This window comes from Onychostoma macrolepis, chromosome 17 (genome assembly GCF_012432095.1).
Source record: "Onychostoma macrolepis isolate SWU-2019 chromosome 17, ASM1243209v1, whole genome shotgun sequence".
Classification (NCBI taxonomy): domain Eukaryota; kingdom Metazoa; phylum Chordata; class Actinopteri; order Cypriniformes; family Cyprinidae; genus Onychostoma; species Onychostoma macrolepis.
Window position 1 is genome coordinate 10,330,461 of NC_081171.1, and position 18,565 is coordinate 10,349,025.

The 18,565-nt window shown below is 40.7% G+C and overlaps 2 protein-coding genes across 9 annotated transcripts in view; both read right to left on the reverse strand.

The window, feature by feature from the left end:
- fmn2a (formin 2a) overlaps positions 1 to 12,590 on the reverse strand; it is a 48,709-nt gene extending 36,119 nt beyond the window's left edge. For 2 of the 4 annotated variants that reach the window (XM_058748941.1, XM_058748939.1), the window contains exons 1-5: positions 10,487 to 12,590; positions 8,777 to 8,955; positions 3,961 to 4,083; positions 995 to 1,989; positions 701 to 845 (exon numbers count right to left, since the gene is read on the reverse strand). In XM_058748941.1, the coding sequence (XP_058604924.1) occupies positions 701 to 845; positions 995 to 1,989; positions 3,961 to 4,083; positions 8,777 to 8,955; positions 10,487 to 12,590 (3,546 nt within the window). The remainder of the gene's footprint in view (positions 1 to 700; positions 846 to 994; positions 1,990 to 3,960; positions 4,084 to 8,776; positions 8,956 to 10,486) is intronic. The other 2 variants (XM_058748942.1, XM_058748940.1) reach the window with 2 other exon arrangements.
- Positions 12,591 to 14,513: 1,923 nt separating this feature from the next.
- chrm3a (cholinergic receptor, muscarinic 3a) overlaps positions 14,514 to 18,565 on the reverse strand; it is a 94,417-nt gene continuing 90,365 nt past the window's right edge. For all 5 annotated transcript variants that reach the window (XM_058748946.1, XM_058748945.1, XM_058748943.1 and 2 more), the window contains exon 3: positions 14,514 to 18,102. In XM_058748946.1, the coding sequence (XP_058604929.1) occupies positions 16,296 to 18,083 (1,788 nt within the window). In that variant the 5' untranslated portion in view covers positions 18,084 to 18,102 and the 3' untranslated portion in view covers positions 14,514 to 16,295. The remainder of the gene's footprint in view (positions 18,103 to 18,565) is intronic.

Below are 18,565 nucleotides of genomic sequence, written 5' to 3' on the forward strand. Positions count from 1 at the left end.
CTGTGGAATCCGTGATACTTTCCTTTTAAAATTCTTTGATAAATAAAAAGTTAAAAGCATTTATTTGAACATTATTCATGTCTTTTTGATCAATTTAATGCATCCTTGCTGAATAAAAGTATTTAATTATTAAGAAAATTAAATGATCTTCTTGATTACGGCACAGAATATCTGTACATAATTCATAGTTGAAGAACACAGCTACAGGACAATTCAATTAGTTTGTGTGATGCAGTTTGTTATGTGCTTGTTGTGTAGCTGTGGGTTGTTATCAGAAATTTGCATGACTCCAGACGAAGGAACCACAAAACTCTCACCAGTGACTAATTTTCACACCACTACCAGAGAGGAAGAGAGAGAGCGAGATTAGCTTCAGATGTGGTAGATGCCTGGGTTGTTTCTGATGGTAAACAGCCTTATCAAAGTGTCTCATAGTCACACTTTGGTTGAGGGAACATTAAGTAAAGCTTATAACATTTACTGAATGTCTGTAAGGCTCTGATTCACAAGCTGTGCGTGTGAAATCAGTGTTAATGGTTTTGTGTGTGGTGAGGTGGGTGCCTGGGCAGAGCTATCTTCAAGGAAAGACAACCAGGAATGTTGTCCTGGGAGCTACTAAGGTCTAATACTTGTTGGGACATCCAAAAATGTCCTGGACCCAGTGTTTTTAATCAATGGGAGTATAGTAGAGTCCTCTTACCTGTTTGGCCTTTGATTTTGTTATGGTATCTGAGATAGGTTTCTTCTTTTCCTTGACTGCGCTTTTGGCAAACAGCTCCACAAATTCGTCAAAGTCTACTGATGGCTCTTGAACCTTTTCCCACACCAGGGCACTTTTGGCATCCCTATGAGCGAGGGAAATAAAAATATCAGTTTGCCTTATCGCATGTGTGATCATAATCAAGCCCTGGCTGAATTTAAATAAGGTGAAACAAGCATTCAGTATACGCATTGCAAAAACATGCAGCATTCAATCAACGAAGCATGTGATTACTTTTTGGCATGTAGCTGAATCCGTGTCCAGTAGAGTGGTTTCATGGGCCGTGGAGGCTCGATGACAGCCTTCAGGGGGACAGACTCCTGAGTCATGCTAGACGGCACCAACCCCATGAAGGGTGGAGGGGGACCGAATGGTGGTGGTGGTCCAAAACCAGGTGGAGGAGGGGGTGGTGGGAGTCCACACCCAGGAGGTGGAGGAGGAGGAGGTGGAAGTCCACAGCCATGAGGTGGAGGAGGAGGGAGTGGGGCCATACCTGGGAGTGGAGGTGGAGGGGGTGGAGCCATGCCTGGTAGTGGAGGAGGAGGAGGAGGAGGAGCCATGCCCACAGGTGCAAGCGGTGGAACAATACCTGGGAGCGGGGGCGGTGGAGGGGGCAGAGCCATACATGGGAGTAGAGGTTGTGGAGGGGAACAAGCTGTACCTGAGAGTGCCGGATGGAGCGTAGCCATACCTGGAAGTGGAGGTGGAGGGGGTGGAGGCGTACCTGGGAAAGACAGATGGAGCGGAGTCATACCTGGGAGTGGAGGTGGAGGAGGTGGAGGTATTGATGCATCTTGTTTTGAAGGTGTCGGTAAACCTGAAACAATAGGAAGTGGTGCTGGTGGTGCAGGGGGAGGGATTTCCTGTGTTCTTTGGCAGCTACAGGTATTGGGCAATCCCACTGGTGAAGTGGCGGTGTCACTTAATTTGGGAGTATGCGATTGGTCTGATAAAGGCACTGGAAATTTAAAGGCTTCCTCGACAGGCGAGGTCTGAATGGCTTTCACGTGGTGCAGAACTCTTTGTTCATTTACTTTAGTCTGTTTAATGGTTTGATTGAAACCACCCACTTCTCGATCCCTCGTTCCAAGCTTTGTGGCATCCAAAACATAATTGTCTTTTTCCATATCTGATATTTTCACAAGTAATTCTTCAATTGTTCGCTCTAGCTCCTGAATGGAAACGGAAGTTCCTTCCGGAATGATTCCAGATTGCCCTGTGGATCCATCCTGTGGAGAGCAGGACACAGAAAAGAGATACTTCACATCTTTAAAAAGAAACAGCAGCATGGAATGAAAAACACAGACACCTCCTGTCACATGCGATCGTACTAGCATGAGTTAGTGCCTTGTTTTAGCGGATGTTAGTTTCCCCTTCGAGACCCAGTTTTCTGAGGAATGGTATGAGTGAGTGTGTGTTTGTGAGTAAGGGGCTGTGTTTCTTAATAACACAGACCAGGCACGCATGTGGCGTCCCACAAGTCAATAAAAGCACTTTGGCTGATCAGGAAAACGTAGCGGTGCTTCCTGGATGAAGGGAAGAGAGCGAACCCAGAGAAATGAATGAACCACCACAACCAGCGTGTAAAAATCAGCACACAACACACAAGGGATGCACTTGGCAAACACACAAACACGGTGATAAACACACACAGACACACACAAAACATACGGAGACGAACTTTGTCACGCACATACAATCTGGCAGCGAGGGTCAAGGAAGTCCAACAAGTCTAGACTCCAGAAGTTGTCTCTGAGGACTCCTAAAAGGCGAGCCGCAGAGTCTCTGGGAATGAAGAGGGAAGGGTTTGTGCCTTTCTATTACACAGCTTCAAACGGCTTCAAAGAGCTTGTGTGGGTCTGTGTGAAGGGTTGGGGGGAACGGAGAACATATCACACACATGGAGTCTGGTTACATGTTGGGCCCTGTCAGACTGACATGGGTTTGGGGGGAAGCTTTCATTCACAAAACCCTCTTCCACAGCCAGGGAGGCTTGGAAAATTTTGGCTCCAAACTTCCAGGCCTCAGGAATTCTAGAGTCATTAGTAGCCAGAGAAGTTCCTTCATGTGATTTGATATGGTCACGTGTACCAGGCCATAATATATGTTAAGTATTACAAGTATCATTGTAAAAAAGACATGTACTGCAAAAATGGCAACACAAGAACAAGAGGGCAGTAAAGCCAATTCCAAATGTGAAGGAGTCTGCATTCCGAATCACATTAAAGAATATTCCTACCAGAAACATGAGGAATAAGCTTTAACATAAGGTGTTGCGTGTGTGCTTTGAACATTGGAATGCAAGCGGCCATTTATCATTTCAGAATTCAAACACGGTGGATCTTAAAACGCAATGGCAGGCACTGCGCCTGCTGGACAGATGTTTAGATCAGGTTAAATGCTGTTAGGATGCTGTTTACAGAGGGTCTCATAGCAACGTATGGCTTGTGAGGTGCTAAAATACTTTCTTAGCAATGTAAGGGCATTGAACCTGATGGAGAATGATTTAAAACTAGCTAAGTTTACACTCACAAACATGCACATTCATGGACGATACAGAAAAGCAAATGCATGTTTAATTACACACATCTCTAACAAAGATGTACTTGGGTACAGCAATGAAATCAGATGGTAATACCAAGGTATTTAACATGGTACTGAATAATTACTATATTCATACACGATGGTTTTCACATTGTACTTCAAATTATAACATGATTTTACCATATTACATGTAAAAAAATAATAATAATAAAAAAAACATGGTATTATTACCATGCCACCATGTTCAAAAAACATAGTACCATCAAAATTTCCAAAAACTTGGTATTATAAATTTGGAAGTTACCCTTATAAAAAGTACTGGGGTGGTACCATGGCACAGTCATGGTATAGGATCAGATTTCAATACCAAGGTACTTTGATATTTAGCATGACAGTAATATAATATCATCAAAATGCCTAAATCATGGTACTAGCATGGGAAGTGTTTGTTACCCATATAAAAGGTACTAGGGTGTCACCATGGTACAGTATACTTCATGATAATACTTCAAGATAATTCCAAGATGTTTAGTAAGTAGGATGATATTAAATTTGGACATAGCACCATATTTTTCTAATTGTAAGATTCCATGGTTTTTTGAATTACATATATATGGCAATCATTCAGTTCCTTCTTTGGGCATATAAAACCATACTTGTTCACATACTTGCCCCTGTGCAACAGTGGGGCACGGACTCGGAGGCCACATAGTTTGGAACCGCCCAGGTGTTCTGATCTCATTCTGTCCCATTGGAGCCCAGGTATACAGCTGCTCCTTCTGTACATGTGCAAGAAACAGAGAGCTGGCATTAAAACAGCTGATTATGGCAAGAAATGTTTTAAACTGCATACAAGAATCTAAAATTAGCCTTCTGTTCCTGGGGCTGCTTTTCTGATAAGACAGCAAGAAAAATGTCGAATTCTGTGGCAGCGCTGTGTGAAGGACGACCTCTGCTGGCAGACAGAAAGAACAACAGCACCACTGACCAGAGCAGAAAGCATACATGACATTCGTCCTGCTGACACTGCCAGCATGTTCACACATACAAATTGAAAGGCTGTTCGCGAGGCTGTCCATTCACATCAGTGGGGGTTTGCGTAAGCATGCAGTGAACCTACTGCAGAGTTGCACTGCATGACTGAACAACATTTAAAGGTAAACCTTACAAGTTGGATATAACAGGTATGATTGTTACACAGAACACATTTTCCTGGTTGATACATTATTGTAAATGATTGCTTTTTACATGCAAAAGTGTGTATATCTGAGTGCATCTGTATAGCCTATATGTGTTCATACAGTGTGTTATACAGTATACTCTGTTAATGGCTCTACGTGTCAATCATCAGTCTGCCCCTATTCAAAACACCAACACGAACTTTCGCTCTGACACACAAACATGGTTACTGGCTAAGAAACCTGCATTTATTACATCATACCTGTGTGTTTGTTACAAATATTTGAACAAAATGATGAAATCTGTCTCTAGACAACAGTCAGATATTTGGCAGAGTGAATGGTGGCAATAATGCTGCCATTATGCTGTCCTCTTGAAATCACCGCCAGTGAAATCACAGTATTAAGTCATGCTCTGCCATCTACCAGCACAACAGGGTTATTGTGAAGTTATTTCAGTCACTTAGCAGCAGTGTTTGTTAAAGGGATAGTTCACCCAGAAAAGAAGATTCTATCATCATTCACTCACAACTGATGTCTTTAGAAACCTGTTTGAATGTCCAAGCTGCTCTTTGTCATACAATGAAACTGAATAGTAATAGCAAGATTTAAATTAAATTTAAACCGTAGTCTGTTCCTCAAACAAAGCTATCATATGACATCAGAAGACTTGGAATAAAGTGCACAAGTAATGTAGAATATTTTAATGATGCCTTTATTGTGCTGTTTTGTCCTTTTTAAAACATGATGACGAAGGTCAAGAGAAACACTTGTCTGAACAGATTCAGAGAAATAAAATTGCTCTAGGATAAGAATAATAAAATAAAGAGTGGTGATTAATCTAATTACCAGAAGAGTGTTTTTGTGAATTAAACATCTTTGGAATAATACTTTGGGACAGAATTCAAATTCAAATCTTCATTGTGAATGATGCTTAAAGAGATAGTTCACATAAAAATGAAAATTCTGTCATTAATTACTCACCCTCGTGTCGTTCCAAACCCATAAGACCTTCGTTCATCTTTGGAACACATATTAAAATCTGTGCAACTGACACAGTTGCAACTGCAACTGGCATGGTTGACTCGTGGACTATTTTAATGATCTCCTTACTACCTTTCTGGGTCTTGAACATGTCAGTTGCATTGCTGTCTATGAAGGGTCAGAAAGCTCTCAGATTTCATCAAAAATATCTTAATTTGTGTTCCAAAGATGAACGAAGGTCTTACAGGTTTGGAACGACATTTCCATTTTGGGTGAACTATCCCTTTAATGAGAATTATATGATTCCAATGTCATACATTGTAGATAGGTGACAGCAAAATATAGAAAATATATTGGAATAAAATATACAGATAGATAGCCGGATAGAAACAGATAATGAATCTGATCTTTGCTACATACAGAGATGAATACAAAAATGGAGCAGCCCAGAGGGCATGTGACCCATCTTACGTAACCCAGTCAGATGGCTTATGCATGCAGATGTGTCCAAGCGTGCACAAGCACCGGATACACATATTTACACGTGTTTGTGAAAGTGTGCTGTACTTGGTCTATAAATACACTGTATGCTCGCACAACATGAATATGTGTGTTCACAATGCTAAAGCAGGTTAAGTGTGCATGTGTGTGATGACGTAGAAAGGGGGAAGGGCAAGTCGCAGAAGCAGTGTTAAATGTTTATCTGTGCAGACACAAATCTGCTTTGGCTGGTGAAGCAAAAGAGAAAAAGAGAAAGAGTCCTTCTATTCAGGTCACATCGAACTGAGCACAAAAACATGAAAACATTGTTGCATGTTTTAGCATATCACTCTGACATACTGCATTACAACATGCCTTGTGTGTCGAAGCAGAATAATCTCAAAATCTCACAATTTTTCTCATTGCGTGAGATAGTAATTATATAATGTGTATCTCTTCTTCTGTCTCAAACAATGGCACAAAGTTACCCTGCTGCTGAGCTCATCTCACATCTGCTCAGGCAGAATCAACTCTGTGGGTTGTTCAACGAAGTGATATAAAATGTGTGAAATCTGGCACGTTTTTAGTAACACTCATCAACAGCTTTTCTGTTTCTTCCTCATGCAATTTAGTGCTGAGCTTAAAACAAAACCTGTGCTGGATGATGCATGGATTCAAATTTTTAGCATTATAACCAGTGTGTATATGTCTGATAGAGAATTATATTCATTTAAATAATGTGATTGAAATGTTCAATCATACAGACTTATTTTATTATAAAACCTAAAGACATTGGTCTAAAAACTGCATTTCAATGTGGTTTATGTTTCATAACAGAAATGACAGATGTCATCTCATACAAACTTTAGCAAGTTATCTGGAATCTTAAGGGTAACCAAACAATTGCTGGTAGCCACTGACTTCCATAGTATGAAGAAACAAAAATCCATGGAAATCAATGGCTACCAGCAACTGTTTGGTTACCAGCATTCTTCAAAATACCTTCTTTTGTGTTCAACAGCAGAGAGAAATTCGTACAGGTTCCGAACAACATGAGGATGAGTAAATGATGACAGAATGACCATTTTGGGGTGAACTATCCCAATATAAGATAATTTAGTGTCAAAAAACAAATTTCTCAAATGCTTTAATTAAAAAAATATATATATACAGGTGCTGGTCATATAATTAGAATATCATCAAAAAGTTGATTTATTTCACTAATTCCATTCAAAAAGTGAAACTTGTATATTATATTCATTCATTACACACAGACTGATATATTTCAAATGTTTATTTCTTTTAATTTTGTTGATTAGAGCTTACAGCTCATGAAAGTCAAAAATCAGTATCTCAAAATATTAGAATATTTACATTTGAGTTTGAATAAATGACCATCCCTACAGTATAAATTCTGGGTATCTCTTGTTCTTTGAAACCACAATAATGAGGAAGACTGCTGACTTGGCAATGATCCAGAAGACGAACATTGACACCCTCCACAAAGAGGGTAAGTCACAGAAGGTCATTACTGAAAGGTGTGGCTGTTTACAGAGTGCTGTATCAAAGCATATTAAATGCAAAGTTGACTGGAAGGAAGAATTTGGGTAGGAAAAGGTGCACAAGCAACAGGGATGACCGCAAGCTTGAGAATACAGTCAAGCAAAGCCGATTCAAACACTTGTGAGAGCTTCACAAGAAGAGAACTGAAGCTGGAGTCAGTGCATCAAGAGTCACCACGCTCAGACGTCTTCAGGAAAAGGGCTACCAAGCCACTTCTGAACCAGAGACAACGCCAGAAGCATCTTAACTGGGCTGTGGAGAAAAGAACTGGACTGTTGCTCAGTGGTCCAAAGTCCTCTTTTCAGATGAAAGTAAATTTTACATTTCATTTGGAAATCATGGTCCCAGAGTCTGAAGGAAGAGTGGAGAGGCACAGAATCCATGTTGCTTGAAGTCCAGTGTGAAGTTTCCACAGTCAGTGATGATTTGGGCTGCCATGTCATCTGCTGGTGTTGGTCCACTGTGTTTTCTGAAGTCCACAGTCAACACAGCCATCTACCAGGAAATTTTAGAGCACTTCATGCTTCCTTCTGTTGACAAGCTTTATGGAGTTGCTGATTTCATTTTCCAGCAGGACTTGGCACCTGCCCACACTGCCAAAGGTACCAAAAGCTGGTTCAATGACCATAGTGTTACTGTGCTTGATTGGCCAGCAAACTTGCCTGACCTGAACCCTATAGAGAATCTATGGGGTATTGTCAAGAGGAAGATGAGAGACACCAGACCCAAGAGCTGAAGGCCACTATCAGAGCAACCTGGGCTCTCATAACACCTGAGCAGTGCCACAGACTGATCGACTCCATGCCACGCCGCATTGCTGCAGTAATTCAGGCAAAAGGAGCCCCAACTAAGTATTGAGTGCTGTACATGCTCATACTTTTCATTTTCATACTTTTCAGTTGGCCAAGATTTCTAAAAATCCTTTCTTTGTATTGGTCTTAAGTAATATTCTAATATTTTGAGATACTGATTTTTGACTTTCATGAGCTGTAAGCTCTAATCATCAAAATGAAAAGAAATAAACATTTGAAATATATCAGTCTGTGTGTAATGAATGAATATAATATACAAGTTTCACTTTTTGAATGGAATTAGTGAAATAAATCAACTTTTTGATGATATTCTAATTATATGACCAGCACCTGTATATATATATATATATAGAGAGAGAGAGAGAGAGAGAGAGAGAGAATTTTGTGAAGTTGCGCATGATCAAATATGAAAGAGTGTCCTTATAAAGCAAGAGACAAGAATTTTATGGTCATACATTAAAAATGGGCTTATCTGTAACATCACTTCCTGTGGGTGGTTCCCTGATGCAGTCACTGAAAGGCTGTAGAATCCCCAAAGCCAAAATATGGGAACAGAATCTCTCAACATCTTGTACAGCACTGTCATCTTCAGAACAACCCCACTGTACAAGACACTTCTCGAACAGAGAGCGACCTGTAAGAGAGTGAAATTGAAAAGATTCAAATTCAAAGCAATATAGAAAGTGAATTTTTTTTTTCCCACCATTTTCACTATTTGTATTTGACTGTTGAGGTTTTCTGTGCTGTAGTATATGTACTTCTCACTAAATGTTTTTATAAACCTTTTTTTTTTTTTCTCGAACCAGAAAATGAATAAAGTAGAAATTGTGGAGCTTTTGTCTTCATAATTCATTTCACATCTGAATCAAGTAGAGCCTTTTCATTTGGTCAACTGATGTGTGTGTGTGCGCACGTTTCTGAAATAATTATTTCTCCACCCCAAGCATGCATACTCTTGAACGTCCTCTCTCTCATTTATCAGATGGACACAAACTCGATAGCTCATCCTGAGTCTTCCATCATAGCCTGGTAAATAGGCTGATTTCTGTGCAACATCGATAAGAAAAAAAAAAACTTTCTACAAAACATGACTCTAATTTTCTTATTACATACTTTGTCATGTGCTGTCTGAATTTGGATGTAAAATTACTAATAAATAGTTTTATGCTCGCGCACCTCTCAGCTGTCTTAGATTCATTTGACCTAAAGTTGGCAGCCTGCTAATGCTTGCAGGAGTAACTAATTGTTGAAGTTGATCAAGTTTTTACTTACAACCCTTCAAGAGTTTTATTTGAAGCATGAAGTAAATTTATGCACTGTATAAAAACAGCATGCAAATAACTTGATGCAAATTAATGTCTAGGAGTCAGTTTAAACAGGATTTTTTTTTAATACACAACACCTTTAGTGTTAATCAGAAAGCATAAAAACAACTATATAACTACATGTACTATTATTTCAGCTTGATATTCAGAGCACAAATGTGCCTTTGAGTTTCTAAGACGTTTAACCTTTGGTTAAATAAACATTTGATGCTTCAGTGTTTTCGAAGCTTTATAAACACATTTAGATATGGATGCTTGCTTTGTATCAAGGCAGGACCCCAATGGCCCCCAATAGTGTCCATATCTCCTTTTTTATCTTTTCCTATTCATTAGTATCTGATTTGTCCTGCTGTAACCTTCATTGTCAAGAGCAATCACTATGCATCACCACTTAAAAAACAGTGTGTCCTTTTGTATGAGTGTGTATTTGAGTGACTTCCTGTGGCACTCTGACTCAATGAGGCAGAAGCCAGAGCTTTCTTAGCCAGTAGCTTACGTGTGTCTGTGTGTGTTTCTGTGGGATTGTGGGTATGTGTGTAGTGTGCATTTTTGAAAGCCAGATTTTATGTTTTTTGACTGCTCACTGAACCTTGAGGGTAGTGAACCAGATTAAAGAATGGAAAAAATAATACAAGGGATTTATACCATGTCTTGGCAACAAACTCTTATGACATGGAATTACACATCTTAAAAGTTTATGCAATTAGTCATTTAAAAATATGAACTTTTGTGACAGTGAGTATGTGTTGCAAGATATGTTTCAGCATCTTTTTGTTGGTGTCTCTTAGATTATAAGTATGAACATTGATATTAAATCAATCAAAACACACAATGACTTACCTGAAAACACATCTGGAAAGGCGGAGGGTGTTTGCCTGGATCTGAGGGTTTGGAAGCCATGATCAATAAGCTCTGATTGATCATGTATGGCTTCACACCATTCTTCATGACAACCCACCGGACCTGCGATGCTACAGGAACGTTGTCTCCGTGCTCTCCAGCTTCCTGCTCTGTATGACCCTTGACCTGAGCCCAACTCTAAGCCGACCCTGCGAGGACACATTGGGCTTAGGGACGGAGTGGTCAGTGGAGATATTATAGGTGATGTGAGCTGTCTGGTGGTTGTTTTAACATAAGAAGTGTGTACTGTAGGATAAGGTTTAACCCCGAGGTTAGCACTGGAAGTTCTACGTGGTCGTGACCCCAAGCCTAAAAAGTTCTCAGATGACCACTGTGTGATGGACGCCGCACTGCTTTTCCTTCTCTGTTGGTGGGAATACTCTCGATCTACCTCCTCTACATGACCATCACCCTCTACGTTCAGCTCTACACTACTAATGCTCTTCTGTGGGACGAAAATGACCCGGCTGATTTTGGACGTTGAGCTGGTCTGATTTCTTGAATTGAGACCAACTTCTAAGCTTTGAGTCAGACTGTTGCTACCATAATGAAACTCTTCAAGAGTAGACGATAGAGATGAACTCTCCAGGATCTCCTCGGCACTCTCATAGGAGGTGGATGTTGTTGTAGTATCCTGAAAACTGTAGTTACTGGTTGATTTGGTAACAGCTATGGTATCCTGGTCACTACTTGTGTCACTGATACTATCCTGAATGTAATAGTCAATGGCCAAATTGCTTAAAAGTTCAGCTTTATTTGCAACACCAGTCACTTCGCCACCTGATTCTGCCTTTAGTGTTGTAATCACCCCTTCTACTGTATCCCCACTGTATTTAAGATCTTGTTCTTTGCTGTCAGATGCAGATACACCTTCTACCTTCTCTGGTTCGCCCATACAAGCAAGGCTACTACAAGTAAGACCCTGAGTGACCTCAGTCTGGCCTTCAGACCCTACTTGTCCACTACAGTTTTGCCCCTCAGCAACTCCCTCCATCTGCTGCTGTTGTCTGATAGTACTCTGAATATCCGACAGCAGATCTTGAGCCTCGGCGGCTGAGTGGTAGCTGTAGAGGTCTGTATCTGACCCTGATCCCTCAGTCTCTCTCTCAGCATCATCTTCTGTCGTGTCCAGAGTTGACTGCCTGCTTTCGGCCGTGAGTTGCTTACTGTCAGGCGTGAGACCCTCCAGCTCATCACCCGATATTCCACCATTGCTGCTGCCGTTAGCATCCATGTTCTTAATCCTAATCCCATCGTCCAGTACATCCTCTTTGGACAACCCTTTCCGGGAGAGGCCCTTTCTGATACGGATGTTGGAAAATACAGAACCTTTGGAGCCCTCCGATTTGGATTTCTTCTTGCCCGAGTCGCCCGACAATTTACTTTTCTTAATCTTCTTGAGATGTTCATGGTCTCGGTCCTCGGTGCTCGCCCCGTTCCCAGCACCTTCCACTCCTGTCGTGACAGTGGGCTTCTTCTGCTTGGCCTCCTGGTTTCCCATGTTCCTCAGAAGGCGAACACCTTTAGCAATCAGGCCATGCTGGGAACGCGTGTGATAGGACTGACTTTCTCGTTCTCTGTGCTGCTCTCTCTTCTCTCCTCTCTCCCTCTCCGCACTCCCTTGCACTTTCTCCCCCTCCCTCTCTAATCCCTCTCTCTCTCTCTTCACCGTCGGCAGCAGCTGCTTTGATGATGCAGGCTGTGACGCCGTAGCCGAGGACTGTCTGAGAGACAGCTCCCCCTGCCTCCCAATCTCTTTCACTTTCTCTTGCTCATCTATTTGCTCTGCCAGGTCACATAACGGGCTGCTGGAAGAGCGGACCAATTGAGCATGTGCAGTGTGGCCCTGTGAGGGTGAGAACAGCTGTTGCTTCTGATGTAATTCTGATTGTTGTTGCTGGAGTAATAACTGTTGCTGTTGTCTTCTGATGAGATTTGTCAGGCTGCTCTTCCTCCGTTCTTTCACTCTTTCTCTGAAGGGAGAGGAGTGGAAACTCTCTCGCAGGACAGGTAACTGCATCTCTATCGTCTGAATGGTTTGCATCTTGATTCTCGCTATACTGACCTAAGAGGAGGACACAAATTGATTAAAACTGAGCTAAGTGAACAGAATTAGGAGCGGAATTATTTTTAAATTACATATTATTGCATTACATCCCAAAAACAGCTAACTACTTTGCACGTTTTATGGAAAGCAAGAAGTTGGTTACCTTTTCTGTTTGTTTTGCAATGGGAAAGTAAATTAGGGTGTTACTTGTTACTTCCAAAAAGAACGACTTTATTCAACAATTTCTTCTCTTCCGTGTCAGTCTTCAGTGCACGTTCACGAGAGACACAACGATAAACGTGTTAATTTCTCTGCTTGTAAACAACGCACAAAGCATTTAACAATGTCCTTACTACCTTTCTGGGTCTTGAACATGTCTGTTGTGTTGCTGTCTATGCAGCGTCAGAAAGCTCTCAAATTTCATCAAAAATATCTTAATTTGTGACCCTGGACCACAAAACCAGTCATTAGGGTCTTTTTTATTTATTTATTTATTTTTTTAAATTGAGATTTATACACCAAGCTGAATAAATAAGCTTTCCATTGATGCATGGTTTGTTGGGATAGGACATTATTTGGCCAAGATACAACTATTTGAAAATCTGGAATCTGAGGGTGCAAAAAATCGCCTTTAAAGTTCTTAGCAATGCATTTTACTAATCAAAAATTGTGTTTCGCTATGTTTAGGGTAGGAAATTCACAAAATATCTTCATGGAACATGATCTTTACTTAATATCCTAATGATTTTTGACATCAAAGAAAAATCAATAATTTTGACCCATACAGTGTATTTCTGGCTATTGCTACAAACATACCCGTGCTACTTATGACTGGTTTTGTGGTCCAGGGTCAGATTTGTGTTCCGAAGATGAACAAAAGTTTTACGGGTTTGGAACAACATGACGGTGAGTAATTAATGACAGAATTTTCATTTTTGGGCGAACTATCCCTTTAAAGTCACATACATTTAGATGCATAATTGCGTCATTTAATTTCAAAACCTCACACATTTAGCATTTATTTTATGTGATCAAAAATAAGATTTTTTTGTACCCCTTTTCTATCCAATCCTGCACACGGAACATCTGAAAATAGCACAGGAATTTCATCTGTGTGTGTGTGTGTGTATGACAGACACAGTGTGCCAGCGCAGCGTCATGTGAGCTTATGCACTGATCTCATAAACTGATGTACGACTGTAGCCAGCAGGCCTGAAATCAGTTATCCTCCAAGCCTTGTGGCATCAGACACATACCCATGAGCTTTCAACCGATTTATCCAATATTCATTTTAATCCAGTACACCAATATCGATGCCTACAGAAACGACATTTTATATCAGTAAAAGATTATTACTAAACTAAATTTCAGAGACCATACAGTCTATAGTCTATAGAAGAGCAAAAAATTTCAAAACATCTAAAAAATATTCCTGTTCAACATGACCTTCATTACAAATGAAATGTTTTCATTAAGGCATGAAACTACTGATGTCTTGTCACATACAGATACATCTCTATTCCTCTCATCACTTTGTAAGAGCTCTGATTTACTGCTGTATGATTAGAAGGTCACTGCTAATCCAAATTGATCTGACCTGGATCAAGAATGAACAGGAGACCTGTCTAATAAGACAGAAAAGCATAAGGAGAGAAGTACGGAAATAAAATGACTACTTGCCTGGATGGAGTCTCTAGGAAATTGAGGGAACAAGTAACTGTTTGTGAAATTCGCTGGGCTGCTCCTCTTCCTCGATCACATGAATACTGTCATCACATGGCTTCTCTTCCTATTACACGCCGCCAATAGCAATTGATGCATCTTCTTTCATACATATACAGTGTTAGGGCTTTATGACTTAACAAAACAAACCAACAAGCAAGTTTCCACAAACATGTTGTGTATTTAAAAAGAGCACCGGTTCATTTTAAAATGTTACATTTATTTTGAGAAACAATCTGAGGATAAAAATGCATTTTGCACTAGGCTGTATTTTTGTAACATTCAACAGTTATCACAAATCTGACAGTAACTTTAACTTTAACTTGTACACAGCCAATTTGGAACAAAACGAGAGCACAGCCACAAACAACACACCGCACAGAAGCTCAATTTTAACTTTGATCTTACAAGGCCTTACAAAACATACAGCCTTTGTTTGCAATGTAAAACATAAAACATATCAAAAAGTTTCTGTTTCTTTACTCTAATACAAATGGTGGCTAAGTTACAAATCAGGCAATTATTCATATTTCTTCAAAACACTAGCGTTGGAACTGAATGGCAAGTGTAAAATTTGTGTAATTTCCAATCAAGCTTTAATTTTTGTAAGGAATGGCATTTAATTGTGTTTTTAGGATCCATAAAATGCTATGAAATTAGCTTTAGCATGAAAAAGGAGTAGGCCATTTATCCCATAAATGTTTAAAATGCAATTTCCATCACAGACTGTTAATAAACTTTATTATTGTTATTAAATACATCATTTAAGATGTTATGGAAATCACACATATACACAATGTTTTAGAAATATGACCACTGTTGGACATTGTTAGTAGGCAAATTAAATGTGTGTAAAAAGTGTGTTTTAAATTATTTTAATTTCTCCACAGTGCCAAAGGAGCCCATAGTTGAAGAAAGATGCATGTTTGATTGATAGGTCTGTATTTTGTGTGCTTTTTATGAAGCAAATCTGCAGCTACTTTAGGAAACTAAATTGGCTTGTTGTGTTAAAGCCTGGCATTCCCAAATGTGGTGGTGACAGCAAACAGTTTGGCTGTAAATGGAATTACATTCCAACGCACTAATGTCAAAATCTGAATGTCCATTAAACAGTTAAAAACATTCTTTAGGTTTCATAAATGATTTCACAGCTAGCCCAGTATATTCAGTGCACAATCTCAAAGTCCAAACATAAGGCATTCCAAACATATACAAACATATTCAATGTGCACTGAAAACCTACATAATAGCTATTAAAATACTTTTAGCAAAACAAATGTAAACAACCACGCTTTATACAAGAGCAGCTTACGGAAGTGCTGTTTATGAATAACCAAAATTCTCAACAGGAGAGAAAAACCTACAAACTGTTCAACTGTGGCTCACATGTTGCAGAAGAACACTTACACTTACCGAGACAGCAAAGATACTGAACCTCTGTGGCACGCTTTCACAGAAATCAGCAAATTCCACTTAGAAAAAGAAATATCTTCACCGTAAATACTTTGATATACATCACCTTATTTAAAAATCATATTTTAGTTTCTGTTTACTGACAAAAATGAGATATTTAATATTAAACCCCAAAAAAATTCTAACAAGTAATTGAGAGCATCACATCCGATCAGCTCTCTGAGGTTCAAAATACGGTCTCCTTTCAAATGTACTTTTTATATGTCGCTGCTGAACTCCTGAAAGTTGGCACTGCTGATTTAGTAAAAGGCATATAAAAGTCCACAGGAAGTACTGATGGCAATTGCACTTGCTCAGTTGTGCTTCAGTATCACCGAAGCTCTTTGTACACTAAACCACAGTGTCTTAAAATGTTACAATCTAGTGACCCGGAATCATAAGTGACTGAACTACACGTCCACATTGAGACTCACACATTAAAGCTTCATTATATAGTACAGATACTTGAGGAATCACCCCTTGAAACGTACATTTTAGCATTAGCAAATTAGCTTCGCAACCAGGTTCCTATGTAGAGTCTGTGGGTATGCTCCTGTGAAACCTCACAGCCTGTCTTTGCGGAAAGCTTGGCTTGCTTTTTTTCTGATCCCAGCGACAAAGCAGGATCATCTTGAAAGTGGTACGAAAAGTCTTGTTGCAAAGGGCGTAGCACATAGGATTTACTGTACTGTTAACGTAGCAAAGCCAATAGCCTAGCGCCCAGAGGTTCTCAGGTATGCAGCCGTTGCAGAAAGTGTTTACTAGCACCATGATGTTATATGGCGTCCACGTAATAATGAAAGCGAAAAGGATGGCGCTTAGAGTTTGCGCCGCTTTCTTTTCTTTTATTAGCGACATGCGCTTCCGCTTGGTGATTTGCGTCCTTGCGCAAGCTGCAAAACGTTTTGCTAGAGCTGCCTCTTTGAAAGTTATGGGCGCTGAGGGAGATTTGACGGTGGTGTTGGTGCCATCAATGTTTGGATCCGTTGACGGTTGTATGGCGGACATTGACTGAACTTTACTCATGCTTCCGACAAACCGCTTGTTCCCATTGGTGACAGAGCGGGACATGCTGCCATCTCTGCCGTCGTTCTCCACAGGGGACCGTAATGGATCTTCATCAGTGTCCAAATCCTCACAAGAAGTGACCTGGGAGTTTACAGCTGCCCTCACGCCAGGCATACTGAGAACAATGGAGAAGATCGCCCGTGTGGTGGATGGCGCACTCTCGTCGTCGTCAGATGAGCCCGAGTGGTCAGCTGATAGTCCAGCTTCATTGTTGTTCCAGCTGTCGCTGCTGCTCTGATCCGCCTCCCGGTGCGGCCCACCTTTATCCCTGCCACCCAACTTCCACCCCCAGCAGTGGAATCGCCCACTCAGGCCATGAACTGAGCTTTGTTTGTGGCCAGGTTGGCCCAGTTCGAAGCTGCTGCAGCTTCTAGAGCTCCCCCCAGTGGCGTGGAGGTGGAAGCGTGGTCGCTCAACACCTCCGAACCTTCCAACCGAGCCTTGTAATCCTGCAAGTTCCCGAGAACGGTTCTCTGTCTCTTTGTATATTCGCCAGTACAGAACGCTCATTATCGTCACCGGCAGGTAGAAAGCCGCCATCGCGGTGCAAAATGTAATAATGGGCTCGGAGAGAAACTGAATGTAGCATTTATCCGGTGGAACGGTTCTTTCTCCTACAAAATACTGCCAGAACAAAATGGCAGGAGCCCAAAGTATGAGCGACACAAACCATGCCAGGCCAATCATCATTCCTGCCCGCCTGGTGGTACGTTTGGCACGGTACGTGAGAGGCCTTGTAATGGAGAAATACCGGTCAAAGCTAATGACCAGCAGATTCATGACGGATGCATTGCTGGCTACGTAGTCTATTGCTAGCCAGAGGTCGCACGCCCAGTTTCCCATTGCCCACTGGCCCATGACAATGTAAGCAGTGTACAGGTTCATAGAGATGACCCCAATGATGAGATCTGCCACGGCTAAACTGAGTAGGAAGTAATTGTTAACCGTTTTGAGCTGGCGGTTGACCTTAAACGACACCATGACCAAGATGTTTCCGATAATAGTAATAAGGGAAAGCAGTCCTGTAAAGACAACGATGAGAATGACTTGCCAGAGCGAGTGGCCGCCCAGAGGATCATAGGTTTGCCCTTCAACCTCGACATTACTCCCATTAAGCTTGAAAACAGCACTGAGGTTGATGAGGCTTGTGTTCTGGAGCAGTGGCCACGGAGTGGATGCCAAGTAGATTCCCATTCCCAGGGTGTCGGATGGTGAGTACAGGCCCAACTCGGTGCTGTTGGACTCCATCGTGCAGGCCGTGCATATTCTGAGGAAAAAGAGCAAAATAATCAATTTATGTTTATTTATTTCACATTTATGTCAAATGTTTGCAGTGAAACTTTACAGTAACTGCTCTCTATGTATTATGTCAGAGTGCTTCCTAAATAAATGAAGACCACTGTTGCTTTATATCTGCACTAGAGGGCGATGTTGATCTATTAAATGAGACAAGTATTAAATCGTAGTTTCTTTTTTAAAGCTTGGAAGGATTCAAAGAAATCCATTTCCAAATACAGTATAAGATATATCTTGTGAATCATGCTGCATCCAAATATGTGGATGTTGAAAGCACCAGATCATTTTCTGGAAATAAATAAATAAACAAACATTCATTAATTTGTTCTAACATCTTCTTGTTGTTGTTTTCCTCACATATGTTATAGGGAACTTGTGGTAATGCTCCTTATTGTTTCACTGAAAATGTTTGCAAAAGTACATTTTATATTAGA